The sequence below is a fragment of the Phyllostomus discolor genome, chromosome 12 (genome assembly GCF_004126475.2).
Source record: "Phyllostomus discolor isolate MPI-MPIP mPhyDis1 chromosome 12, mPhyDis1.pri.v3, whole genome shotgun sequence".
In the NCBI taxonomy this organism is placed as follows: domain Eukaryota; kingdom Metazoa; phylum Chordata; class Mammalia; order Chiroptera; family Phyllostomidae; genus Phyllostomus; species Phyllostomus discolor.
The window spans coordinates 4648640-4670826 of NC_040914.2; the positions used below are offsets into that span (position 1 = coordinate 4648640).

The 22187-nt window shown below is 45.4% G+C and overlaps 2 protein-coding genes across 2 annotated transcripts in view; both read right to left on the reverse strand.

The window, feature by feature from the left end:
• Positions 1-1417: 1417 nt before the first annotated feature.
• LOC118497650 (putative ATP-dependent RNA helicase TDRD12) lies at positions 1418-7541 on the reverse strand. The gene is made up of 7 exons (XM_036012763.1): positions 7487-7541; positions 3672-3794; positions 2581-2641; positions 2374-2487; positions 2133-2286; positions 1982-2048; positions 1418-1558 (listed from the first exon to the last, which is right to left on the reverse strand). The coding sequence occupies exons 1-7, from the start codon at positions 7539-7541 to the stop codon at positions 1464-1466; spliced, it is 669 nt and encodes a 222-aa protein (XP_035868656.1). The 3' UTR covers positions 1418-1463.
• Positions 7542-8051: 510 nt separating this feature from the next.
• The window catches only part of LOC114511272 (putative ATP-dependent RNA helicase TDRD12), a 179355-nt gene continuing 165219 nt past the window's right edge, over positions 8052-22187 (reverse strand). The window contains exons 22-26 of the mRNA XM_036012909.1: positions 20599-20698; positions 15663-15850; positions 14653-14863; positions 12886-12978; positions 8052-8979 (exon numbers count right to left, since the gene is read on the reverse strand). Coding sequence (XP_035868802.1) covers positions 8803-8979; positions 12886-12978; positions 14653-14863; positions 15663-15850; positions 20599-20698 — 769 coding nt within the window. The 3' untranslated portion in view covers positions 8052-8802. The remainder of the gene's footprint in view (positions 8980-12885; positions 12979-14652; positions 14864-15662; positions 15851-20598; positions 20699-22187) is intronic.

Below are 22187 nucleotides of genomic sequence, written 5' to 3' on the forward strand. Positions count from 1 at the left end.
CAGGTCCTTTTCAGTGTCCACTAAAAGGAGACCTTTGTCCCACGTACCCAGGACTCTGCAGGTACTGAGGGTTCTTCAGAAGCAGTAGCTGACCTGCAGAAAGCCTTTGGTCTGCTGGTACTGCTGAGGCCACCCCCTTTTTAACCTTGGACTATCTTCATATGAAGTAAACCTACCCAGAGGAGCTATTGATACCTTAATATTAGAGACAGACAGTTACATTGAATCCCAACTAACTCATGGGAGAAAGGTTGAAGGGCTCTGTTCAAGACTGCTGAGATTGGGTTTGTAAGATGGAAACTTTGATTTCTATGCACAAGGTGTTTTTAGGAATGTATTAGGTTGGCCAGAAAGTCCATTACATATTTTCCATAGATAGCTCTAGTTGTGCTTGTTTTTAACTCCATTCAAAACAATTTGGTTAGATTGTACTGTGACAGCTGTCATATCAGTGTGCATTTAAAAAAATCAAAATTGGTGAATTTTTGTGCAGCCATTTTAATACTGAAGATGGAAGTAGATATGCAACATTTTTAGCATATTATGCTTTATTATTTCAAGAAAGATAAAAACTCAACTGCAATGCAAAAAAAAAAAAGATTTGTGCAGTGTACGGAGAAGGTGCTGTGACTGATGGAATGTGTCAGAAGTGGTTTACGAAGTTTCCTGGTACTACTGATATTTTAGCCAAACAATTCTTTGCTGTGGGGCTGTCTCATGCATTGGAAGATGTTTAGCAGCACCCCTGGCCTCTACCCACTAAAAGCCCATAGCAGGAGATAGCCGACATCCTCAAAATACCCAAATCAATAAAGTCATTTGTAAAAATGAAAAATGTGTTTTTTATTTTATGGAAAAAACTAAACAGGCTTTTTGGCCAACCCAACACTGAACAGAGGTTTAAATGAAACAAACAGACTGGCCCCAGACAGTACAGTGCGTGTGGTCCGCATGCCGCTGGACGCGCTGCCACTCACTACACTGCAGTGTGCTGGGATGGCCGAGTTCGAGGCGGTGAGCCCCACCGCCCAGGGAAGTTGGGCTCCTGTTAGACCCCACTGTCTGTCTCTGCTCCCACCCTCCTTTCATGGCCTCATCTTCAGCCCATTTCTTTTCATTTTAATATTTTTATTGATTTGAGAGAGAGAGAAATATCTATTTGTTGTTCTACTCATTTATGCATTCACTGGTTGATTCTTGTGTGTGCCCTGACTGGGGACTGAACTTGCAAACCTGGCACACCAGGATAACGCTCTAACCAACTGAGCTACACAGCCGGAGCCTTCAGCCCATTTTTAAAACGATTCAGAATTTCTGACCATTACCAATCCCAGTGCCACAAGATGACACTTAGTAATAAAAAGTTTTGAGTATGACTGCTTGTTTTCTCAACCTTCAGTCACACAGTATATCCATTTCTGTTCACCGTCTCCTGGTCATGCCTCAGGGTTTGATGCACATTCTCATTCGCTCTCGCTTCCGTCATCCTCCGAAGTTTGGTCACTGTCCTCACTGGTCACCTCTGCCACTTTGCAGGACAGGTTTTTAGTGTGTACGACTGAAAGAGTTAGATATTACAAACATATGTTAACTACAAACTAATTAGCACATCTTTTTCCCTCCCATTATTTTGGTCAATGCAGAGAAAGTCTCTTGAGTTCTACCTCTATTTTGTAAATCATTTTATATATTCATTATTTGGGCAAGAAATGAGCAGATGCACTTTTTCTGCTAAAACATGAATTTTTCTGCTAGGAAAGGTAGCTGTAAAAGTGTCGTGAGAAAACATGTTTACAACAAAGTGCTGACACCTCCACAAGCCAGCACGTCTGGCACCGACACCAACCACAAGAAGAAAACTCACTCCTTAGGGCTTTGTACTAAAGAGCCATTTCCACCAACGCCACACTCCTACCCCGGCGGAGCGGTGACGGCCCCCATGGCGCTTGGGACCCACGGCCAGGCTGGTGTGCCCCCTTACCCTTGGAGAAGTGGCTCTCCTCTTCACATTCTTCCCAGTGGTCAAAATCAAAAGCCACATTAGGATTCTGTTCAATGGAACAGTTTACATTAAGTGAGAGAATAAAACATACTCAGGCTGTGAGGACTGGCCACAGTTCGCTTCAACTCACCCTCTGTCTGAGTAAGCTGCGCCAGGGTTCCCTTCTCTCTTTCGCAAGGGTGATCACAGGTTCGTCATTTTTAATTGCACACTTGCAATCATCTTTTATTATGTTGGCCTGCAGCTCCAAATCAGCCAAGTAAAACTTCTCCCCTACCCAGGCACTAGGTTCACAAAAAGACATAAAGCCAGTTTAAAAAAAAAAGTTAGGAATTATTTCTATTTTACTTTATAAATTTATATAAACCTACCTAAAAGTGACTCGATCTCTAAAATATTTGCATTTGTAATCTTTCACATTCCTTATCCGCATCCTCAGTATGACCACATCGTCTTTCTGGAACCACTTTATCTGTGGGTGGAAGCTGGAGGGCAAGAAAGAGGCTTATGTGCTTGCCACTCCTCACTCGCGGGGGAGGGAGGGAGCAGACCAACTCTCCAGCAATGGGCGGGCATACCTTTTCAGAGGCTCTGTGGTTTTGTTAATGGAAGCATCTCCGGTGTTTTCAGGTGCAGTTTCTGCAGAAAAAGTCAAGTTTTCCTATAAATTATTTATATGGAACTCCATAATGTACACAGATATATGTGCTTTTTTGCCCTTTATGCAACTTTTAGCTGAGGAAGTACTAAGAGTATAAATTTCATAGTAACCCAAGTATATAGTTGCAAAGAATAACAGTACAGTTGCAGAGAATAGTTAGTAAAAATTAAAATGCACATCACTTAGTAAAGTTAATAAAAACAAGTTTCGACAAACATTACAATCACACAACTGGGAAATGAAGGTTACTCTCTGAAGTGTGTTCGCAGCACCCCCGGTGGCGGCAGGATGGCAACGCTCGAGCCCCTCCGCTGCCCTCAGCCGCAAGGGCCCATGGAAGATACACTCGAGGAGTGATACTAATCAGAACATTTCTAAAACAATGTAACCATATTTCTCAATCTGAAATACTTGAAGCTTCCACCCAAAGACATGAGCAAGAATGTTCATAGCAGCTTGAATAACAGTAATCAAAAACTGGAAACAACATGGACATCCACCAACAGTGAGGTGGTCAAGTGTGCTATAGTTGTACCACAGAGTACACTCCGCGATAACAAGCACCACTGCTGCACAGGGGTCTAGACGACCTCCACAGTCATGCCACAGAGTGGAGGAGCCACAAGAGTGTGCACTGCGTGCTTCCAGGTCAACACAGCTGACAGTGACAGAAGTCTGAACAGGGTGCGGGGAAGGTGCCTGAGGGAGGCTGCGCAGTTCTGGAAATATTCGGTAGCTTGACCTGGTTAATGGACATACACACATGTAAAAAAATCTCACAAGCTGTGCATTTAAGATCTGTGTACTTTCCCAGATGAACATTATACCTCAAATAATAAAAATGAAAAAAGGTGCCAAAGAGAAAAAAACACAGCAAGCCTGTCAAAATAGGAAGTTGGGTGATATCAGGTTAGGTCACCTATATAACTCATCTACAAGTGAAAAGCCTACTCATTAGAAAATTTCTAAGAATTAATGATGCTGTTAACCATCTTTTAAGTAACCAACCATGCTTTTGGTTTTCTGCGTCTGTCTCAGAGTCAGCACGTCCTTCTGAACCCCTGTCCACATCCTCTTGCTGTGTGCTTCGCAGGCCTTCTGACGGGGGCGTTCTGCAGAGAAGAGGCGGAGGTTACCTTAGAAGAGGGAGGCACACGCTGGCTCTCTGCAGGGACTTGCTGGCCGGGAGAGAGAGGCTGAGAAGCCGCCAACCAGTGGCCGTGATGTGCTCCCTGCCAGGAGCCAGGCCCACCAGACAGGGAAGCAGTCACAGGCACCCCGCAGGGCAGCCAGCTGTTGCCCCTGGCCTCGAGCCCAGAGTGGAGGGTTGATACGTACTATCAGATAAACGCATTAACAAATTTATTAACGCAAGTTCTGTTTCAAACCGCTTGACTTTGAGAATAACATACACTGCCACACACTTCAAAGAAGATAAAAGGGCAGAAAGTAAAAGCCACCTCCCTCCCTCCTTGCCGTGGTCCCTCAGCTCCTCCTCCAAGGGGTCCTGTAACCAGTTTGGGTCTGCTTCTAGAAAGCCTTTGCCTAAGAAAGCATATACTGCCCCTGCCACTTTCTATCTCACACCCGAGTGCAGGTTTAAACACACAGAAGCCTACTAAATTCACTTTTCTGCCCTCTGTTGTATTGTTCTGAATACCCAGAGAGTTGCTCCCTGGAGGACTGAAGGCCTCCTTTCTCTACATTTTTAAATTGTGCTTCTCTTTTGCTTTCTGAGCAGGTAATGACATTCATGGGGTTTAATAAACATGAAAGTTTACACAGTGATGATCTCCCTCTCACTGTGGTGGCCAGCCACTCAAACTCCGCCCTCATGAGTGACGATGCAGTTCATCTTCCATGCACCCTGAGAGGTCCAGCCTAAAGGAGCAAACCTATGCAGACATGGTACACCTGTGTAGACCCCTGCCACAGGGCAGGGTCTGTGTGTGGCTCCAGGGGACCTGACCGACATGCATGAAGCCTGTGGTGGGGCACTGCCCAAACAGGGGAGAGCAGTGCCTCATGTCCAACCACCTGGACACGGCAGGGACCGTCCTCAGACCTCTTTCCCTCCTGGGGGTGCAAGGCCCCCATTGCTCATCCTCTTCCTCCACCATGGCTTTGACCTCCTCGTTAGACCCTCATCTGCTGGGTTCTGTCCTTCCCTCTCATGCACTTAACCAAGGTAAGACTCTCTTCCAACACCTGGAAACCAAAGCCTTCCCCCAGTGTGGTCATGAGTTCTGGGTTCACAGTTTCAACCACCTAAAACGTAACACGTCCAAACCCAGTGCCGCGTCTCCCCCCCTCCAAGGGGCTAGCTGCTTCCAGACAACACCCTCTCACTGCCAACCATGCCAGAATCCTCTCAGTCATCAGGGCGCAGGGTTATGGAATCACACTCCCCCATGTCTGTCAGTCACTGAGCCCCATGGCTTCCAGATCTTCCGGGTCCCCAGGATCCGTCCTCTCCCCTAATCTGCTATAGGAAAGGTACCCTTCTCCTAGCTTCTGATCCCAATCACTGCCACAGTGCCCCAACCCAGCTCCTGAAACGGAGTCTCTCTTCCAAAAGCGCTGCCTCTACAGACTCCTGTGGTCCTCTGCACCTCTCTCTACCTGTATTTATGACCACAGGTGCGTGATACTCCTGCACAACCACAAACTGAAGTGTGCACAGCCACCCAGAGTGCTTTGGACAGAGCTGGGGCTCAATTGCTGTGTTTCGGATAACTGATCAATCCCAGTTTTGATTAATCTACTAAACTGCAATGATATCTTCATTTTTATTATTTTAAAATTGTTTTTATTTTAAAGTATATTTTATTTATTATGCTATTACAGTTGCCCTATTCTTTTTTCTCCCCTTTATTCCCCTCCTCCTGGTACTCCCATTACCTCCAGCATCCCCCCACCTTAGTTCATGTCCATGGGTCATGCCTGTAAGTTCTTTGTCTTCTCCATTTCCTATACTATTCTTTACCTCCCCTGTCTATTTTGTACCTACCAATTATGCTTCTTATTCCCTGTACCTTTTCCCCCTTTCCACCACCCCTCCCCGCTGATAACCCCCCATGTGATCTCCATTTCTGTGATTCCTGTTCCAGTTGCTCAGTTTGTTTTTGTTGAGGTTCAGTTGTTGATGGTTGTGAGTTTGTCATTTTACTGTTCATAGTTTTTTATCTTCTATTTCTTAGATAAGTCCCTTTAGCATTTCATATAATAAAGGCTTGGTGATGATGAACTCCTTTAACTTGATCTTATCTGGGAAGCACTTTATCTGCCCTTCCATTCTAAATGAAAGCTTTGCTGGATAGAGCAATCTGCGATATAGGTCCTTGTCTTTCATGACTTGGAATACTTCTTTCCAACCCCTTTTTGCCTACAAAGTTTCTTTTGAGAAATCAGCTGATAGTCTTATGGGAACTCCTTTGTAGGTAACTCTGTCCTTTCCTCTTGCTGCTTTTGAGATTCTTTCCTCATCTTTAATCTTGGGTAATTTAATTCTGATGTGTCTTGGTGTGATCCTCTTTGGGTCTAAATTGTTTGGAACCCTATGAGCCTCCTGGGCTTGTATGTCTATTTCCTTCACTAGATTGGGGAAGTTCTCCATTATTTTTTCAAGTAAATTTTCAATTTCTTGCTCTTCCTTTTTTCCTTCTGGCACCCCTATGATTCAGATGTTGTAATGTTTAAAGTTGTCCCAGAAGTTCCTAAGCCTCTTCTCATTTTTTAAAAATTCTTGTTTCTTCATTCTGTTCTGGTTGAAATGTTTACGTCTTCCTTTTGTTCCAAATCATTGATTTGAGCCCTGGTTTCCTTCCCGTCACTGTTGATTCCCTGTACATTTCCCTTTATTTTACTTTGTATAGCCTTCATTTCTTTCTTCATTTTGCAACCACACTCAACCATTTCTGTGAGCATCCTGGTTACCAGTGTTTTGAACTGTGCATCTGATAGGTTTGCTATCTCTTCGATGCTTAGTTGTTTTTCTGGAGCTTTGATCTTTTCTTTCATTTGGGCCATATTTCTTTGTCTCAGCCTGCCTGTTATGCTGTAAGGGACAGAGCCTTAGGTATTTGTCATGGTGGGGCAACCTACTTTGTGGCGCTGTGTGTGGGGGGGGGGATCAGAGAGGGAACAATGCTGCTTCCTTGGCTCTCACCCTGCTTTCAAGTGACTACCAGCTTCTTCTACTGCCACAATCCCGACCGGTTTTTATAGCCAGAGGTTCTGAGGCTTTATTTAGCCTGCTCTGGAACCCTGGGTTACCTGGTCTGTCTCACTCCCCAGTTGTTCCTTCCAGTTTATCTGCACACAAATGTGGGATCAGCCAGTCCACCAGCCACCATTTTGTCCACATGTTCTGTTCACCTGGCTGCCTGTCTCTGCCCCCCCTACCAGTCTGGATGAATGTGTCTTCTTTAACTCCTTGGTTGTCAGACTTCCATACAGTTTGATTTTTCTGGCAGTTCTGGTTGCTTTTTGTTTTTAAATGAGTTGTTTCCTTCTTTTGGTTGTGCAAGGAGGTGAAGCGTATCTACCTACACCTCCACCTTGGCCCGAATGCTTTTTCATTTGACATCTTCATTTTTAGAAGACTCTAAGTATGAAGCAATTTTTTCCCTGAATGTGTTTAGAAACCAACATGTATCCTAATCTCTTAGGTACCCAGTTTTATTAAGATAGGAAACCCTGAAATCTTAAGACTATGAAGTATTTTCATATTTGCGATGTGTTTTTGAAATCCCCCTCCTCTTTCCAGGTCACCGATGGTCACATCACTGAATGCACGGGTCAGCTCCCAGTCTGTACCTCACCTGGCTTCTTGGCAGCTCTGTAGAGCTGGCAAGCCCGCGGCTTGCCCTCTGGCATACCCTCTGGTCACCCTGGGCACCTCTCTCCCAGGCTTCCTTCTCTGCTAAGGGCTGCTCTCTTGCTAGGCTCCTGTCTGTGTCCTGACAGCTGCCTCACCTCCCAACACCAGAGGCCCAATGCTTAGTTCTGGGACCTTTATACTCACTCCTTCAGGGCCCTCGTCCAGCATCTAGCTCTCCATACCTAGGAACCACTGACAAGACTCCATGGGACCATGCACTCACTACTCACCACCAGCTACTTCTCACCACCTCCACAAAGCCACCCAAGTCTGGGCCACTGTCATCCTGCCTGCAACTTGGCACAGCCTTTGTCCCTGACTCCAGTCTATTCTCAACACAGAAGCCAAGAACCTTTTGATTATTTCTCTGTTCAAAATCCTTTCACGGTTCCACCTCCTCAGAGTGGGAGCCCAATCCCTGCAAGATCACAGGGACCAACAAGATCCAACCCTAGGACTGTTCCCCGCTCTGTATCTGACACCAGGACTGTTCTCTCCACTCTGCACCTGACAGGACCTTTCTCAGAGTAACCTTCATGGTCTCTATACTGCTGGTGGGAGAGGAAACTGGTGCAACCAATCTGGAAAACTGGTGGGCAGTGGCTCTAATGATGACTCAGCAGTTCTATTCCATCACAAATTCATTCGTACATGCACTAACACATGCAGGGGACTGGTTAAAGGACCACCAGGTATACCCCCGGACCACTGGGAACTCCTCCCTTCAGCAGCAGAACGAGTGGATAAATTAGGGTGTGTTCATACAATGGAACATAGTGTAGTGATAAGAATTTATGATCTACAGCTATATGCACAATACAGACGGGTTTCACAGATGACGCTGAGCTACAGAAGCCAGCTACAGAAGAGGCATATTGCATGATTTCATTCAGAGGACAAGTCAGGGAAGAGCCATCTGTGTCGGGAGAGCACTGCCCCCGGGAAGGGACAAGCTGGCCCTGCATCGTGTCCTGTTTCTGGGCTCAGAAAACCCACTAAACTACACTTACAATGGGTGTGCTTTTCTGTACATGTGCTAGCTGCCAACAGAAAGCTAACAGAATTCATTCTGTCAGACAGACACAGGTGGAGGCTGAAGTCTGGATGAAACAAGATTCCCAAAATCCTGGTAATGACTGGAGCTGGGTGATGGGAATGTGGACACTCGTTAAATGATTTACTTTAAAAAAAATCTCTTTAATACTTTGAGATGTACTTCCACAGAACAGCTGTTCCAAAAGGGAAACAAAAATCTACTTACAGGGTCTGGCTTAGGCTTTTTTCAACAGTTGGCATTTTAGCTCCTTCGTATAATTTTTTCAGTTGTTCTATGTGTTCTGAATTATCAATGCCCATTCCCATTGACAAAATTTCAGCTCGAACATTGTAATCAATGACAGAAGTTTTCAAATTTAAAAGTTTCGTGATATGCACCTTGAATCAAAGACAAAATACATTTGCAGGAATGACACTTCGAACTTTAAATGAACCCCAAGGACGCCCACATGGCCCCTCAGCCCAGCTCTATTGTGCTCAATGCTGGTGGGCGCGTGCCACAGTGTACCCGGGCCTCCCACTCACATCTGGTCCACTTGCTGACCAAGGTTCTGTTAGAATCTTCCAGAGCCTGGGCCCACCTGCAGCAATATGGTGAGGTCGGGCTTGGGGCCAAGGGCAAACCCTGGAACAGAGTCCCCAGACAAGACCAGTCTGTAATGCAGTAACCACACATGAGTCTTAGATTTTTCTGGTGTTTGCTCCAATACTTTCATGTCTCTCAGCAAGGAAGACCTGAGTGCTCAGAGTCTCTGGGTGCCCGGAAAGGCTCTCTGCCAAAGCCCTAAATCCTGTGTTCTGGACAGTTTCCTCCACTTGTCTTTTCTGCAACCGAAACAGTCTCACCACTTCTATTTACACAAAATTAAGTAAAACACGAAATCTGCAACAGTCTGATTCCTGTTGGTGGAAGATATGCACCCAGACTGGGCACCCCTTCCGTGGCATGGGGAGGGTGGGCTGGGCACTATCTGAGGAGAACCCTGGGAAGGTGCTCCCTCCTGGGAGGGCCTTCCTCCACTCACACTGGGCACCCAGCTGGTCTGGGTGGGGGACGCTGCCACTCTGCAGCTGTGGAAGCATATTTGCCACAGGGTGGGTTTTCTTCTTTTCTTTTTGCTTCATCCTCTTAATTTATAAGTTTCCATTTTCTCCAGTAAAGTGGAACCACAATATTGACTATTAAAGCACCAACTAGTAATCTCTACCTTCTCTTCTGAAAATCATTTTTCCTCTTACTCTTAAATCTCACATCCATCTCAAACTCCTTTTCAAGTTTTAGGACGTTTCCAATCTTACAAAAATAATCTCTAGCAGAAAGTTTTAAGAACTGAAGTCCTCTCAATCTTGCCAATAATCATAATTGAAAAGTAGAGTTCCTGCGGCCCAGGAAAAGGGGAGATGGTGCCGGCATAGAGGGGTGCATGGAGACCCCTTATTTTCACATCCTGGTTTCACAGCCCCATGTCAGCTCCACAGGATAGGAGTCCATGTTCACAAATGGAACCCAAGTGCCCATATAGGTCCTACCTAGCACACAGTAGGGACTCAATTTTTGATGACTGAATGAAATAGAAACTGTGAACATAACAAAACTTTTTTTAACCTCACCTGAGAACATATTTTTTTTTAATTTCGTTAGAGAGGAAGAGAGAGAGAGGAACATCGATGTAAGAAAGAAGCAAGGACTTCCAGCCAAGATGGAGGCACAGGTACACACACTGTGCCTCCTTGTACAACCAAATTAAGGACAACAAAAATTTAGGAACAAAAAAACCAACCAGAACTGACAGGAAACTGAACTGTACAGAAGTCTGACAACCAAGGAGTTAGACACATCCAGTCCGGCAGGAGGGGTGGAGTTGGGCAGCCAGGCAGAGTCCAGTTGCAGCAAAGGCTTGCAGACCTCAGTGCACAAGGCAGCAGCTGAAGGACCCCGGCTGTGGGGTGGCAGCGGGCAGACCCAGGGAGGTGTGCAGGGCCTCTGGCTGACCAAGTGGTCCCACATTCTCGTGCAGACAAACAAGGTGAAATTGGGGAACAAGACAGACTACACAGCCCAGGGCTCCAGCTCCGGGAAATAAAGCCTAAAAACACCAACTGAAAACACCTGTGGGGGTTGAGGCGCAGGGAGGTCCAGCCTCACAGGAGAGGTCGTGGGAGAGACCCACAGGGTCCTAGGAATGTACACAAGCCCACCCACATGGGAATCAGCACCAGAAAGGCCCAGTTAGCTCGGGGGAAGCAGCGGGAGGGACTGAAATCCGAGAGAGAGCGGAGTGCGTGCCATTGTTCCCTCTTGGACCCCTCCCCCACATACAGCATCACAACACAGCAACAGGGCTGATCGCTGGAGAACACCTAAGGCTCTGCCCCTCAGACATAACAGGCACAAGACAAAAAAAGAAAATGGCCCAAACAGAAGAACAGATCAAAGCTCCACAGCAAATACTTTTAAGCAACGAAGAGATAGCCAACCTATCAGATGCACAGTTCAAAGCACTGGTGATTAGGATGCTCACAGAACTGGTTGATTTTGGTCGCAAATTAGATGAAAAAGTGAAGGTAATGCTAAGTGAAATGAAGGAAAACACACAGGGAACCAATAGTGATGGGAAGGAAACTAGGGCTCAAATCAATGGAGTGGACCAGAAGGAAGAAAGAAATAACCAAAAAGAACAGAATGAAGAAACAAGAATCCAAAAAAAAAAATGAGAAGAGGCTTAGGAACCTCCAGGGCATCTTTAAATGTTCCAACATAAGAATTATAGGGATGCCAGAAGGAGAAGAGGAATAACAACTAGTGGAAAACTTATTTGAGCAAATAATAAAGGAGAACTTCCCCAATCTGGCAAAGGAAATAGACTTCCAGGAAGTCCAGCAAGCTCAGAGAGTCCCAAAGTTGGACCCAAGGGGGAACACACCAAGGCACATCATAATTACATTAGCCAAGATGAAAGATAAGGAGAGAACCTTAAAAGCGGCAAGAGAAAAGGAGACAGTTACCTACAAAGGAGTTCCCATAGGACTGTCAGCTGATTTCTCAAAAGAAACCTTGAAGGCAACAAGGAGCTGGAAAGAAGTATTCCAAGTCATGAAAGACACGGACCTACATCCCAGATTGCTCTATCCAGCAAAGCTTTCATTTAGAATGGAAGGGCAGATAAAGTGCTTCCCAGATAAGGTCAAGTTAAAGTATTACATCACCAAGCCCTTATTATATAAAACGTTAAAGAGACTTATCTAAGAAGATAAAAAAACACGTATAGTAAAATGACAGCAAACTCACAATTATGAACCACAAATAAAACAAAAACAAAAATAAACTAAGCAAACAACTGGAACAGGAACAGAACCACAGAAATGGAGATCACATGGAGGCTTAGCAACAGGGAAGTGGGAGGAGGAGAGAGGGGGAAAAGGTACAGAGAATAAGTAGCATAGATGGTAGGTAGAAAATAGACAGGGGGAGGGCAAGAATAGTACGGGAAATGTAGAAGCTAAAATAAGTATGACACATGGACATGAACTAAAGGGGGGGAATGTGGGTGGGAGGGGGTGTGCAGGGTGGAGGGTAATGAAAGGGGGAAAATGGGACAACTGTAATAGCATAATCAGTAAAATAAAAGTAAAAAAAAAGAAAGAAGCAGGGACTGGTTGCCTCCCCCAGGCACCTAGACCAGGGACCATACACATCTGGGCTGGGGACTGTACACATCCAGACTGGTGATCAAACCTGCACCTAGGTACATGCCCTGAAAGGGAATCAAACCCACCTTTTGGTTACTGAATGGTGCCCCAACTGAACCACACTGGTCAGGGCCAATAAAACCTACTTTTGAAAGGCCAGGGACTGGAACTCCCAGCATCACCAACCGTGTGCTGGGATGTGAAGCTCATTTATAACACCAGGCAGATGGACGGCTGTGCTGCTGCAGGACCATCCCCAAGCCCAGGCCTCCCCACCTGTGTGGACAGAAAGCTGCAAAACCCACCGAATGGTGCACAGCCAACACTTGGAAACTGGAAGAGAGCAGAGTTGTAAACATCAGAGACTGCCGCACGCAGTGAGGACAGTGCCATGGAGCACCTGTCTTTGGCTGTCTGAGTGAGTGTGCAAGTGCACACACACGCCTGTTAGCGCTGGGTTACAGTGTAAAAGATTCCCCCCAAATAAGCCTCCATTTATGTGAAGCAGAAGTTATTCAAGCAACAGGTTAAAACAGTTTGGATTACTCCAGAGGCCCAAACACAAATTTGTTTTTAAGAAAACTATATACTTACCATTGGATCAATCCAAACTGTATTTCCTAAAGCCAGTATCACTTTTGCATCATGCAATTTTCCAATAATTTTGTGATGAATGTACCTAGTAACCTGAAAAACACACCGAAGTAACTGATCAGAAGCTTTAGTGTAACACCTTATTCTGCACATGCTACACAGTTTTGCAAAAAACTTACCCATGTATTTCAGCAGAGCCTCTCCCACCCCAGGAGGCAGGTTTTCAGGCCATGGCCCCTTTTGTCGACAAGGGTAACTAACAGTGGAGTCTGACTGGGACAGATGCAAAAGCTGAGTTCCCAGAACAGGTCCACACCTGTGGACTCCTAACTCTGCGTGCTTCCCACCCTGGACAGGTGTCCCCACCTCCTGTGGTAACTGTCCACCTTCCTGTAAGGTGTGGATGTCCTTTCTTGGGAAGCTCAGTGGGAGTGAAGTCCAAGTGCTGCACCAGGGGAAGAAGGCACAGCGACGGAGCTGCTCTACACCAGGGACCTGGGAACGGAGGGGCCTTGGTGCCGTTTCAGTGCCCTTCCTGAGCACGGGGCTGTCCTCCCAGCAGGGCCGCCACAGGGGAGCCCTGCCTGAGTGCTCTTTTGGGCACATCTCAACTCCAGTCAAGCGGGACGGGAGGGAGCTGGCTCATCGTGATGGGATTACTTCCATCTCCCTTGAACTCTGTGAGTTAATCTGAAAGAACACATGCAGAACTCCCGCCATTTCTATGGAAGGCTCCTGTTCCACTTGTGGTTGACCGTCCTGACAGACCAAATGTTTCCTGAGGGTGGGGACCACGACTTTCTTGCTAATGGCCGCACCCCCAGAACACACGTGACGCCAGCACACAGGACCCTCAGGAAGTACTCTCCATGAAGAAACAAGATTGCTATTTAATAAAGGCTGTCTTTACTACACTCTCTGCAGGATGGCTGCATGTTCACCCTTTGCTGTGGGAACAGTCACCTATGTATTTCCTGCATAATGTGCAACCTTGTGCATGACCCAAACTGTTTTTACTTTGCCAACCACAATAGCTTATTTCATATCCTACTCATCAGATTATACAAAGCGTAACCTTCCCTTGAGAATCAGGACTCACCGCCCTGGTGCTGAGGCTGCCTGTCAGGCCTCCACTCAGGTGGCGGGTGCCTCTCAGCCCACCCTTGACAGCCTTGTGAGCCCACGCCAGCCACTCTTCTGCGCTCCTTGCCGTGGCCCACGTTGTTTTCTTTGCTCTAAGTGCCTCAGCTGGTCTACAGGGTGACATCCTGGTTACCCATCCCAAAGGGCCCCGAGGAAACATCCCTTCCTTTGGGAGCTTTCTGGACTCTGTCCTTATCCATCCTCCCAACCCCAGTGGACTTACCTTGGCCTCTCCAGAAAGTGGCCATCACCCATGACCCCCTTTGGCAGGGGTACCCATTTTGTAGGTGCTTATACTGTTTCTTCACCTTGAGCTGACAGCCAATTCATTTTATCACAACACATATTTTACACCAGCACTAAGTCTGTAAGTGCTGATGCTAAGATGGCAACTGGTACCTGGCAGACAGGGGTGCCTGGTGCTTGGCCAGGGCTACTCGGGGTGGCTGTGAGTACGGGTCCACCCCTGCAGGGATCCGTGTGGATGGCGCTCCCACTGCTTAGGGACCTGAAGCATTTTACCCAAACTCAGCACTCTAAATTCAGATAAACCACAATTCTGTGTACATTCTGGGTTAAATGTATTCTAAAGTCAACAAACGAAAAAAAGCCAAAATAACTCACCTTAGGATTCCATTCAATTTCACCATCAGCAGGTTTCACTCTACAAACAATGAACTCCACTGCCTGGGGGGGCAGGGGGCGGAAACTTTCTGGGAGACGCAGCAGCTGATCTCTTGGGACAATCCCAGTCCTGCCTTCATCTATAAACTTCACCAGGACTTTATCCAGGGCCCACTGGTCTTCCTCCTGGCCCATCTCCAGCACTTGAACTCTGGAGAACAACAGGGGCATCAGTTTCACACACAGACTCTAAAATGGAAATAACCTTTGCCTCAACTTATCCATTAAATGCTAAATATATAATAAGACCCTTAACTGCATAGTTGTACTCCATGCTAGAAATAAAAGAACTGGAGCTGTCAAGAGCTTACTTAGCAATAGCTTATTTAAAGTACATCTAAGTATAAATAAATTATTTGACAACATCTTAAAAATTAATGTAGCAAATTAAAATCTTCAAGGTTCTTGATCTAGCCTACCACCAAGTGCAGGTGGGTGTGGCACTGCGGAGGTGTGGGTGCCAAAGGCATGTGAGTCAGACCGGCCGGGGGGAACACTGGGCATGCACTGAGCTGACCTCAGACACCTCACACAATGTAAAAGGGTATTATCTGAAACATATAAACATATCCAGAAAATAACATCACACTAAACCCAAGACAAGGCTTGGTTTGTTTATGTGTAAAATGGGAATGATGCGACATCATTTGTGAGAACTGAATTAAAGATGCATGTGTGCACAGCACACAGTGGTGGCTTCGTAACTGGTAGTATGTAAATGCTACAGGTCACCTGTGCTCTGTGCTTGGGGGCCTGGGGTCAGATGAGTCCCAGGTGTGGGCCAGTGTGCAGGGTCTGGGGCCATGACCCTGCCACCACCTTCCTGGGAGGCAGCAGGCCGTGCACGGGAACAGTGGGCCCCATGGACAGAGGTGAACATAGGGGTTCAATGGCAGTTAAAGTTACCTCATGCTCCCCAACTTGTCAAGATAAAATAACAGACATTCTACCTGTAAAAAACTGTTTTTTCTGCTAATCCATATAGTCCAAATTTCTCCACCTGTTCAACAGTTGTTTTATTACTGGCATCTTCAAAATACTCCTTCATTTCAGCGTTAAGAGTTGCATAAAGATCCACATGTTTATCAACTATACGACCAAAGTAATGTGTTGCATTCACAATGTAAAAGGGTATTATCTGAAACATATAAACATATCCAGAAAATAACATCACACTAAACCCAAGACCTGTCTGTGAAAACCAGCACCTGACCTAAGAGCCCAAAAGCACGTGAATGGGGTTTAAAAATAAAGTTAAGAAGCTGGCCAAAAAACAAATGAAATAAAATAAAAATGTTACCATATTCACAAAAATGAGAGTTTTAACAGAAGTTTTTCTGGATAAACATTATTATTTTAAAACTGCATTATTTGTTGGAAGTGTTCCTTTGTTTACTTTTTAAAGCTGCACTTCATAAAAATCTTCTTAAAACCGCGCCCCTTCTCATTCCACTGGTGTGACAATGGGTGTCTGGCAAGAGCTGCTATGCACGAGGCACCGCAGGGCCTCCAGCAGCCCACAAACTGGCAGATCCAGCGGCGCTGCCAGAGTGTGCTCAAGAAGACACCCTTCACAGGCATGTGTATGCCAGGTTGCTGGTGCCTGAGGGGAGTGCTGTCTGCGTCTGTGTTAGTAAGTGTGTGGGGCAGGCATTCCAGGTGGAGAGAGCACACGATGGATGTTAGGGCAGGAGCCCTGGCTGCCCAGAGCAGAAGGCAGGAGTGAGAACGGGTTACTTCGTGGGATGGTGGAGAGGGTGGTGCTGACTGGGAGGCAGGCAGGCAAGACAGGAGCAAGGTCACCCTGTGTGAGCAAAGGCAGTGTCAGATCTCACCAAGCTGACAGTGGTGGCCCTCCTCTGCGGGCCCCCTCCAACTTCACTGCCTGCCCCTCCCCCACTCTCACAGCCAATGAGCCTTGTGCTCTTCCACAAACACTCCACATTAACTGCTACTTCAGGGCCCTTGTTCTTGCCGGTTCCTGCTCCTGGAATACTCTTTCCCAAATCTTCCCATGGCTGGATCTTTCTTATCTGGCCCTCAGTGCAGATGACCCCTCCTCAGAGAGTCCCTTCCTGCCTAAAATTTCCAAAGGGCCCTTTGTCCCCTTGGCTTCCCCCCAGTATTTCATTGCCTTTCATCCTCTTCCTAGCACATCTTCCTTAGTACCCTGCCCGCTGCCGACCACCCCCACTGGAACGTCAGCAGCAAGGGACAGGTAACATGTCAGTCATGGTTCCTGAGCTGGGCATTCTCCAGCACCACGGAGAAAGCTGCCTAAACAAACCCTCAGTGTGCCCTGGCCAGGTGGCTCAGTTGGTTGGAGTATCAGCCCACAGGCCAAATGGCTGTGGGTTCAATTCCTGGTCGGGGCACAGAGAGAGGTTGTGGGTTCAATCCCCAGTCAGAGTGTGTACGGGAGACAACTGATCGATGTTTTTCTCTCTTTCTCTACCCACCCTCACTAATCCTCCCCATTCCTCTCTCTCCATAAATCAATAAACATATCTTCAAGTGAGGATTAAAAAATAAAATAATTTTCAATTTAAAAATATAAATAAAAAATAAGCCCTCAGTTCAGTGTTTATTCAAGCCCATCTCTGCCTCTGGCAGCAGTTCAGTATTCCCTCCTGCCTGGCAGCTGAGCCTGCCCCAGGAGTCTTCTGCCCTGTGGTTCAGAGGCCCCAACAGCCCAGCATTCCATTCGTGAGCCCACTTGCTGATGGTGGTCAGTGATCGTGTGGTAGTTCGGAGGTATGAGAAAAACTCTCACAACAATGTTACGAGAAAGAACAGGGCATAGCAATACACACCAATAACAAAAAGTTTTTAAAGATACACAAAGAAAAATGACAGAGTAAATATACTAAAATGCTAATAGTGATTGTTGTAGGATGACAGGAGGAATAAAGGGGAAAGTTTCTTTCTCCCTGTAGTTCCCAAACACGAAGGCTCTATGTTAAGGAAAGAGGCCTCAGCACACACAGGGAAACAGGGCCCAGGGCTGAGCTGGCGTCAGTCTGGGCCGCCCCCTCTGCACGTCACTAGCACATCTAAAAACACATTCAGTTGGTAGAATGGAGGCAGCAAAAAGCAGCTTATGGACTGTGCTCTCGAGACTGGAAAGCCTGAGGCCTCCAGACAGGGGAGGGTGATCAGTTTGTCCTGGTTTCAGCACTTAAAGTCCCACATGCCAGAAAAGCCCTCAGTACTGGGCACACTGGGAGAATTCCTTCTTGCCACCCGACCCCCTACCTGTTTTGAGTCCACTCTCTCCAGGACCCATGCACACAACTAATTCCATCTGTTATGGTCACTGGACACAAGGCAAGGATACAAAAATTAACTGCATTTTGAAACAATTGGGAAATGAAGTTTAAGAAAATTCACTGACAACAGCATCCAAGAACATGAAATATTAAGGATAAATTTAACACAGTAAGTACAAGATCTGTCTACCAAAAACTGTAACACATTGCTGAGAAATTAAAAATGACCTAGACAAATGGAATATTCCATGATAATGGACTAGAAGACTCAGTATTGTTTAGATGTCCATGCCTCCTGTATTAATCCACAGACTCAATGCAATGCCAGTCACAATCCCAGCAGGCGTCTAAGTAGAAACTGGCAAGATGAATAGGAGAAACTGGCAAGATGAATAGGGGAAACTGGGAGGTGGGGAGGAATATAGAGGAACTCTCTGTATTTTCTGCTCAATTTTTCTATAAGCCTTAAACTGTTCTAAAACATAAAATCTATTAATTTGAACAAGTACATAAGAGCAGACGAGGAAAGACCATTCACAAGACCTGACAGTGTTGCTGTCTGCGCGGGAAGCAGCAGAGGGAGGAAAAGAGCGAGTCCTATAGACCCAAGGACTGAAATGTAGAGGACGCAACAGGTATTCACTAAAGACACGTGGGCCAGTGAGGCAGGGGCACCAGATGGTGGGACGGTTTCATCCACTCTGCTGGTGGCTGAAGGTTGATGTCCCTGTGAAATCTTAAAACTGTTTATCCGGGGACAAAGAGATGAACAAAGAGAAAAGTGGAAGAGGGGAACAGAGCCATGAAAACTCACGACGCTGAGAGACTAGGTCTCCATCTTTTTTTTTTTTTAATAAGACACAGAAACAACAGAAACTGGAACTCTGAGAAATTAGAAAAGTTATCCTAATCCACAAACTTCCTTCTAAAATTTAAGGAAAATAAATTTTATCTAAAAATGATCAATAGCAGGCCCTGGCTGGTGTGGCTCAGTACATTGAGTGCCAGCCTGTGAACCAAAGTGTCTCTGGTTCGATTCCCAGTCAGGGCACATGCCTGGGTTGTGGACCAGGTCTCCAGTAGGAGGCTCGAGAGAGGCAACCACACATTGATGTTTCTCTCCCTGTCTTTCTCCCATCCTTTCCCTCTGTCTAAAAATAAAGAAATAAAATCTTAAGAAAAAATAAAAATGATCAATAGCAAGTTATCAGGGTCAAATCCCATATTAAGTTGTAATAATAAAAAAGGGAATCAGGAACAGAACAACAGCCTCTACAGGCAATAAAAGCCATTAGAAAGATGCATCCACAAAACAGATCAAACTGAACCTTCAATTTCAAACTGGGCTTCTAGCTTGTCAAAACAATAATGTGCTATAAAAGAACAACATGAGTCAGAATTAGAGAGCTTACAAATGAGGAGGCGCTACTCAGGAAAGGATTAGAAATTAAAGAAAACCATCATTTCTGTAATGAAAACTGTAGTGGGTTGAGTGGTGGCCCTCTAAAAAGTTATGCCCTTGTACAAACTCCCAGAGAACCTGTGCCTGCAACCTTATTTAGAAAGAGTTCTTTGTGCCCTGGCTGGTGTAGCTCAGTGGATTGAGCTCGGTCTGCGAACCAAAGTGTCGCAGGTTCGATTCCCAGTCAGGGCACATGACTGGGTTGCAGTCCACAACCCCCAGCAACCGCACATTGATGTTTCTCTTCCTCCCTCCCTCCCTCCCTCCCTCCCTCTCTCTCTTTCTCCTTCCCTTCCCTCTCTAAAAATAAATAAATAAAAAATCTTAAAAAAAAGTGTTTAAAATAAAGAAAGAGTTCTTTGCAGGTGGAATTCAGTATCTCCAGATGAGGAGATGATTCTGACTTATTTGGGTAGGCCCTATATCCACCCAGATAAAAAAAAAGTGTCCCTTTTAAGAGACAAAGAGAAGAGGAGAAATGACACAAAGATGAGGACAGACACTGGGGGCTGCAAGCTAACATGTGGAGCCAAGGGACGCTGGAGGAGATGGGAAAAACCATCCTCCCCAGTCCCTGGATGCAGCGCTGCCCGCCCGCAGGCACCTGCATTCCGGCTTCCGGCTGCCAGAGCGGTGAGAGGATCGACTCCTTGCTTGGAGTCACCCAATTTGCAGTATCTGTCACAGCACCCCAGAGAGTGAGCACAGCACAACAAGGAGGCCACAGGGAATGGGAAGGTGAAAATAAAAACAAACTCAAAAAGGAAGGAAGAAAGTAACAAAAATGATTCAAAATAAAGTGACAAACTCTTAACTCAGCAATTCCATGTGCATCTCAGATTTTTTTCTGAAGATTCATGTAGTTACTGCATTATTTCTAAAATTCCTCCCCCCAAAACCAATGTTCTTTCTGAAAATACAACAAAAAATCCCCAGATTGTTGAAGGGGTTCATCTACTTTCCCAATTTTACCTTGGTTTTCTAAATAAACTGGGGGCCTTTGAAGGACCATACCTATTACTGGATTAATGGTGGCATATTAAAGATGACCCCTGGGAGTCACAATCATAGTCTACGAAGATTCTGCTGCTTAAAAAATATGTTCTTTAAAATGACCATTCATCATTCAACAAAAGGATCTTTAAGAGAACTTACTTTAATGTATCCAAACGTCGGTATCGCCTGGTCGGATAATTTCCTTGGCATGTCTATTTCTGGATTAACATGGTGTCGCTCAGGACAAATCCTTTTGTGTCTGAAAAAAAGTAACTGGATTTCAAAATCTGAAAAAAATCTCTAATTGAAATCAGAGAACTTTTACTTGAAACACTTTAAAAATTAAGTAATCATATTAAATACTTCAGATGACACTAACAGAAGTAGAAAAGGATCCTAAAATTTAATTAATGCTGAATTAAGGACAGAGTTACTTTATTATTTCTTTAGAAATTCTTAAATGCAACACATAAATGAACAAAACGGACTTCCAAAATAAAGACTCTGAATCAGAAAAACATCACCGTAATCCACAACAAACCAGAAGCCATTTCTTAACCAAAACTTAGAAATAGCTGAAGTTTCAGTTTCAAAAGTTAACATTCTATTTAAAGGCATAATGGGAACTGCTGACAATAAGCTGTTTAATGTAACAAACTTAAAAAGTAAATGTTAACGATTATCTTAACATTAAATTCAGCTTAACAGATACACAGCAGACACCTGCTACCTAGCCCCAGCCCTCGATTCATCAAGCAACAGCGCTGAGCCTGGACCAGAGAGAGAGGCCCTATGGCTGTCAGGACGCCCATGTTCTCCAAACTCATGCACAGCATCAGTGCAGCGGCTACCAAAACTCCATCAGGGTTTTCCAACGACTCGACAAACCTCTTCTAAAATATATATGGAGATGCAACACACTTTTAATAGCAAAAAACAACCAGGAAGAAGAACAAAGTTGGAGGACTTACATACCAAATTCCACGATTCATTAGAATATATGCTACAGTACTTGAGAAAAAAGTGAACTGGTATAAGGACAAAGAGACTGATGTGACAGCAAGAGTCCACTAATGGGGCACATACACCATCATTTGGTTTAAATTAAAGGCACCTGCTCAGGGAGAACACAATGATGACTTAAATGAATGGGGCTAGAACAAGTAGTGGTCCCTTTGGCAAAGGAAACCGTGCCCTGCATTTCACACTACGCACAGCATGAGATGCAGTGTGGACTACACACTGAAATGTGAAGGCCAAAACTGTAACGTTTCCAGAGGAAAATACAGAAAATTACCTTCACAGCCTAGAGACAGACAAATATTTCTTTTTTAAAAAAAGATTAAAAAAGAAAGAAAGAAAAAAAAGATTTTTAAAGTTTATTTATTTTTAGAGAGGGAAGGGAGGGAGAAAGAGAGGGAAACATCAATGTGCGGTTGCTGGGGGCCATGGCCTGCAACCCAGGCATGTACCCTGACTGGGAATCGAACCTGCAATGCTTTGGTTCGCAGCCCATGCTTAATCCACTGAGCTATGCCAGCCAGGGCCAGACAAATATTTCTTAAAAGGATACAACAAACAGCAGCCATAAAATACTTTGTCACAATTTAAACGGTCTGTTCATCAAAAGACTATTCAAAGAGTGAAAACACACACCACAGACTGGGAGAGGATATTCTCAAAGTGTGTATCTGACCAAGCACTTATATCCAGAATGAATTAACCCCACAACCCAACCAGTAAGAAAA

What these genes read in the sequence shown, in the direction of transcription:
- LOC118497650 (XM_036012763.1), bottom strand. Translation starts at nt 7,541, where the DNA reads ATGCCAGAGGGCAAGCCGCGGGCTTGCCAGCTCTACAGAGCTGCCAAG. An exon ending in ACCACAGAGCCTCTGAAAAG is followed by an intron (nt 2,488 to 2,580) that starts GTATGCCCGCCC and finishes CTTGCCCTCCAG; the next exon opens with CTTCCACCCACAGATAAAGT. An exon ending in GCAGCTTACTCAGACAGAGG is followed by an intron (nt 2,049 to 2,132) that starts GTGAGTTGAAGC and finishes TCCATTGAACAG; the next exon opens with AATCCTAATGTGGCTTTTGA.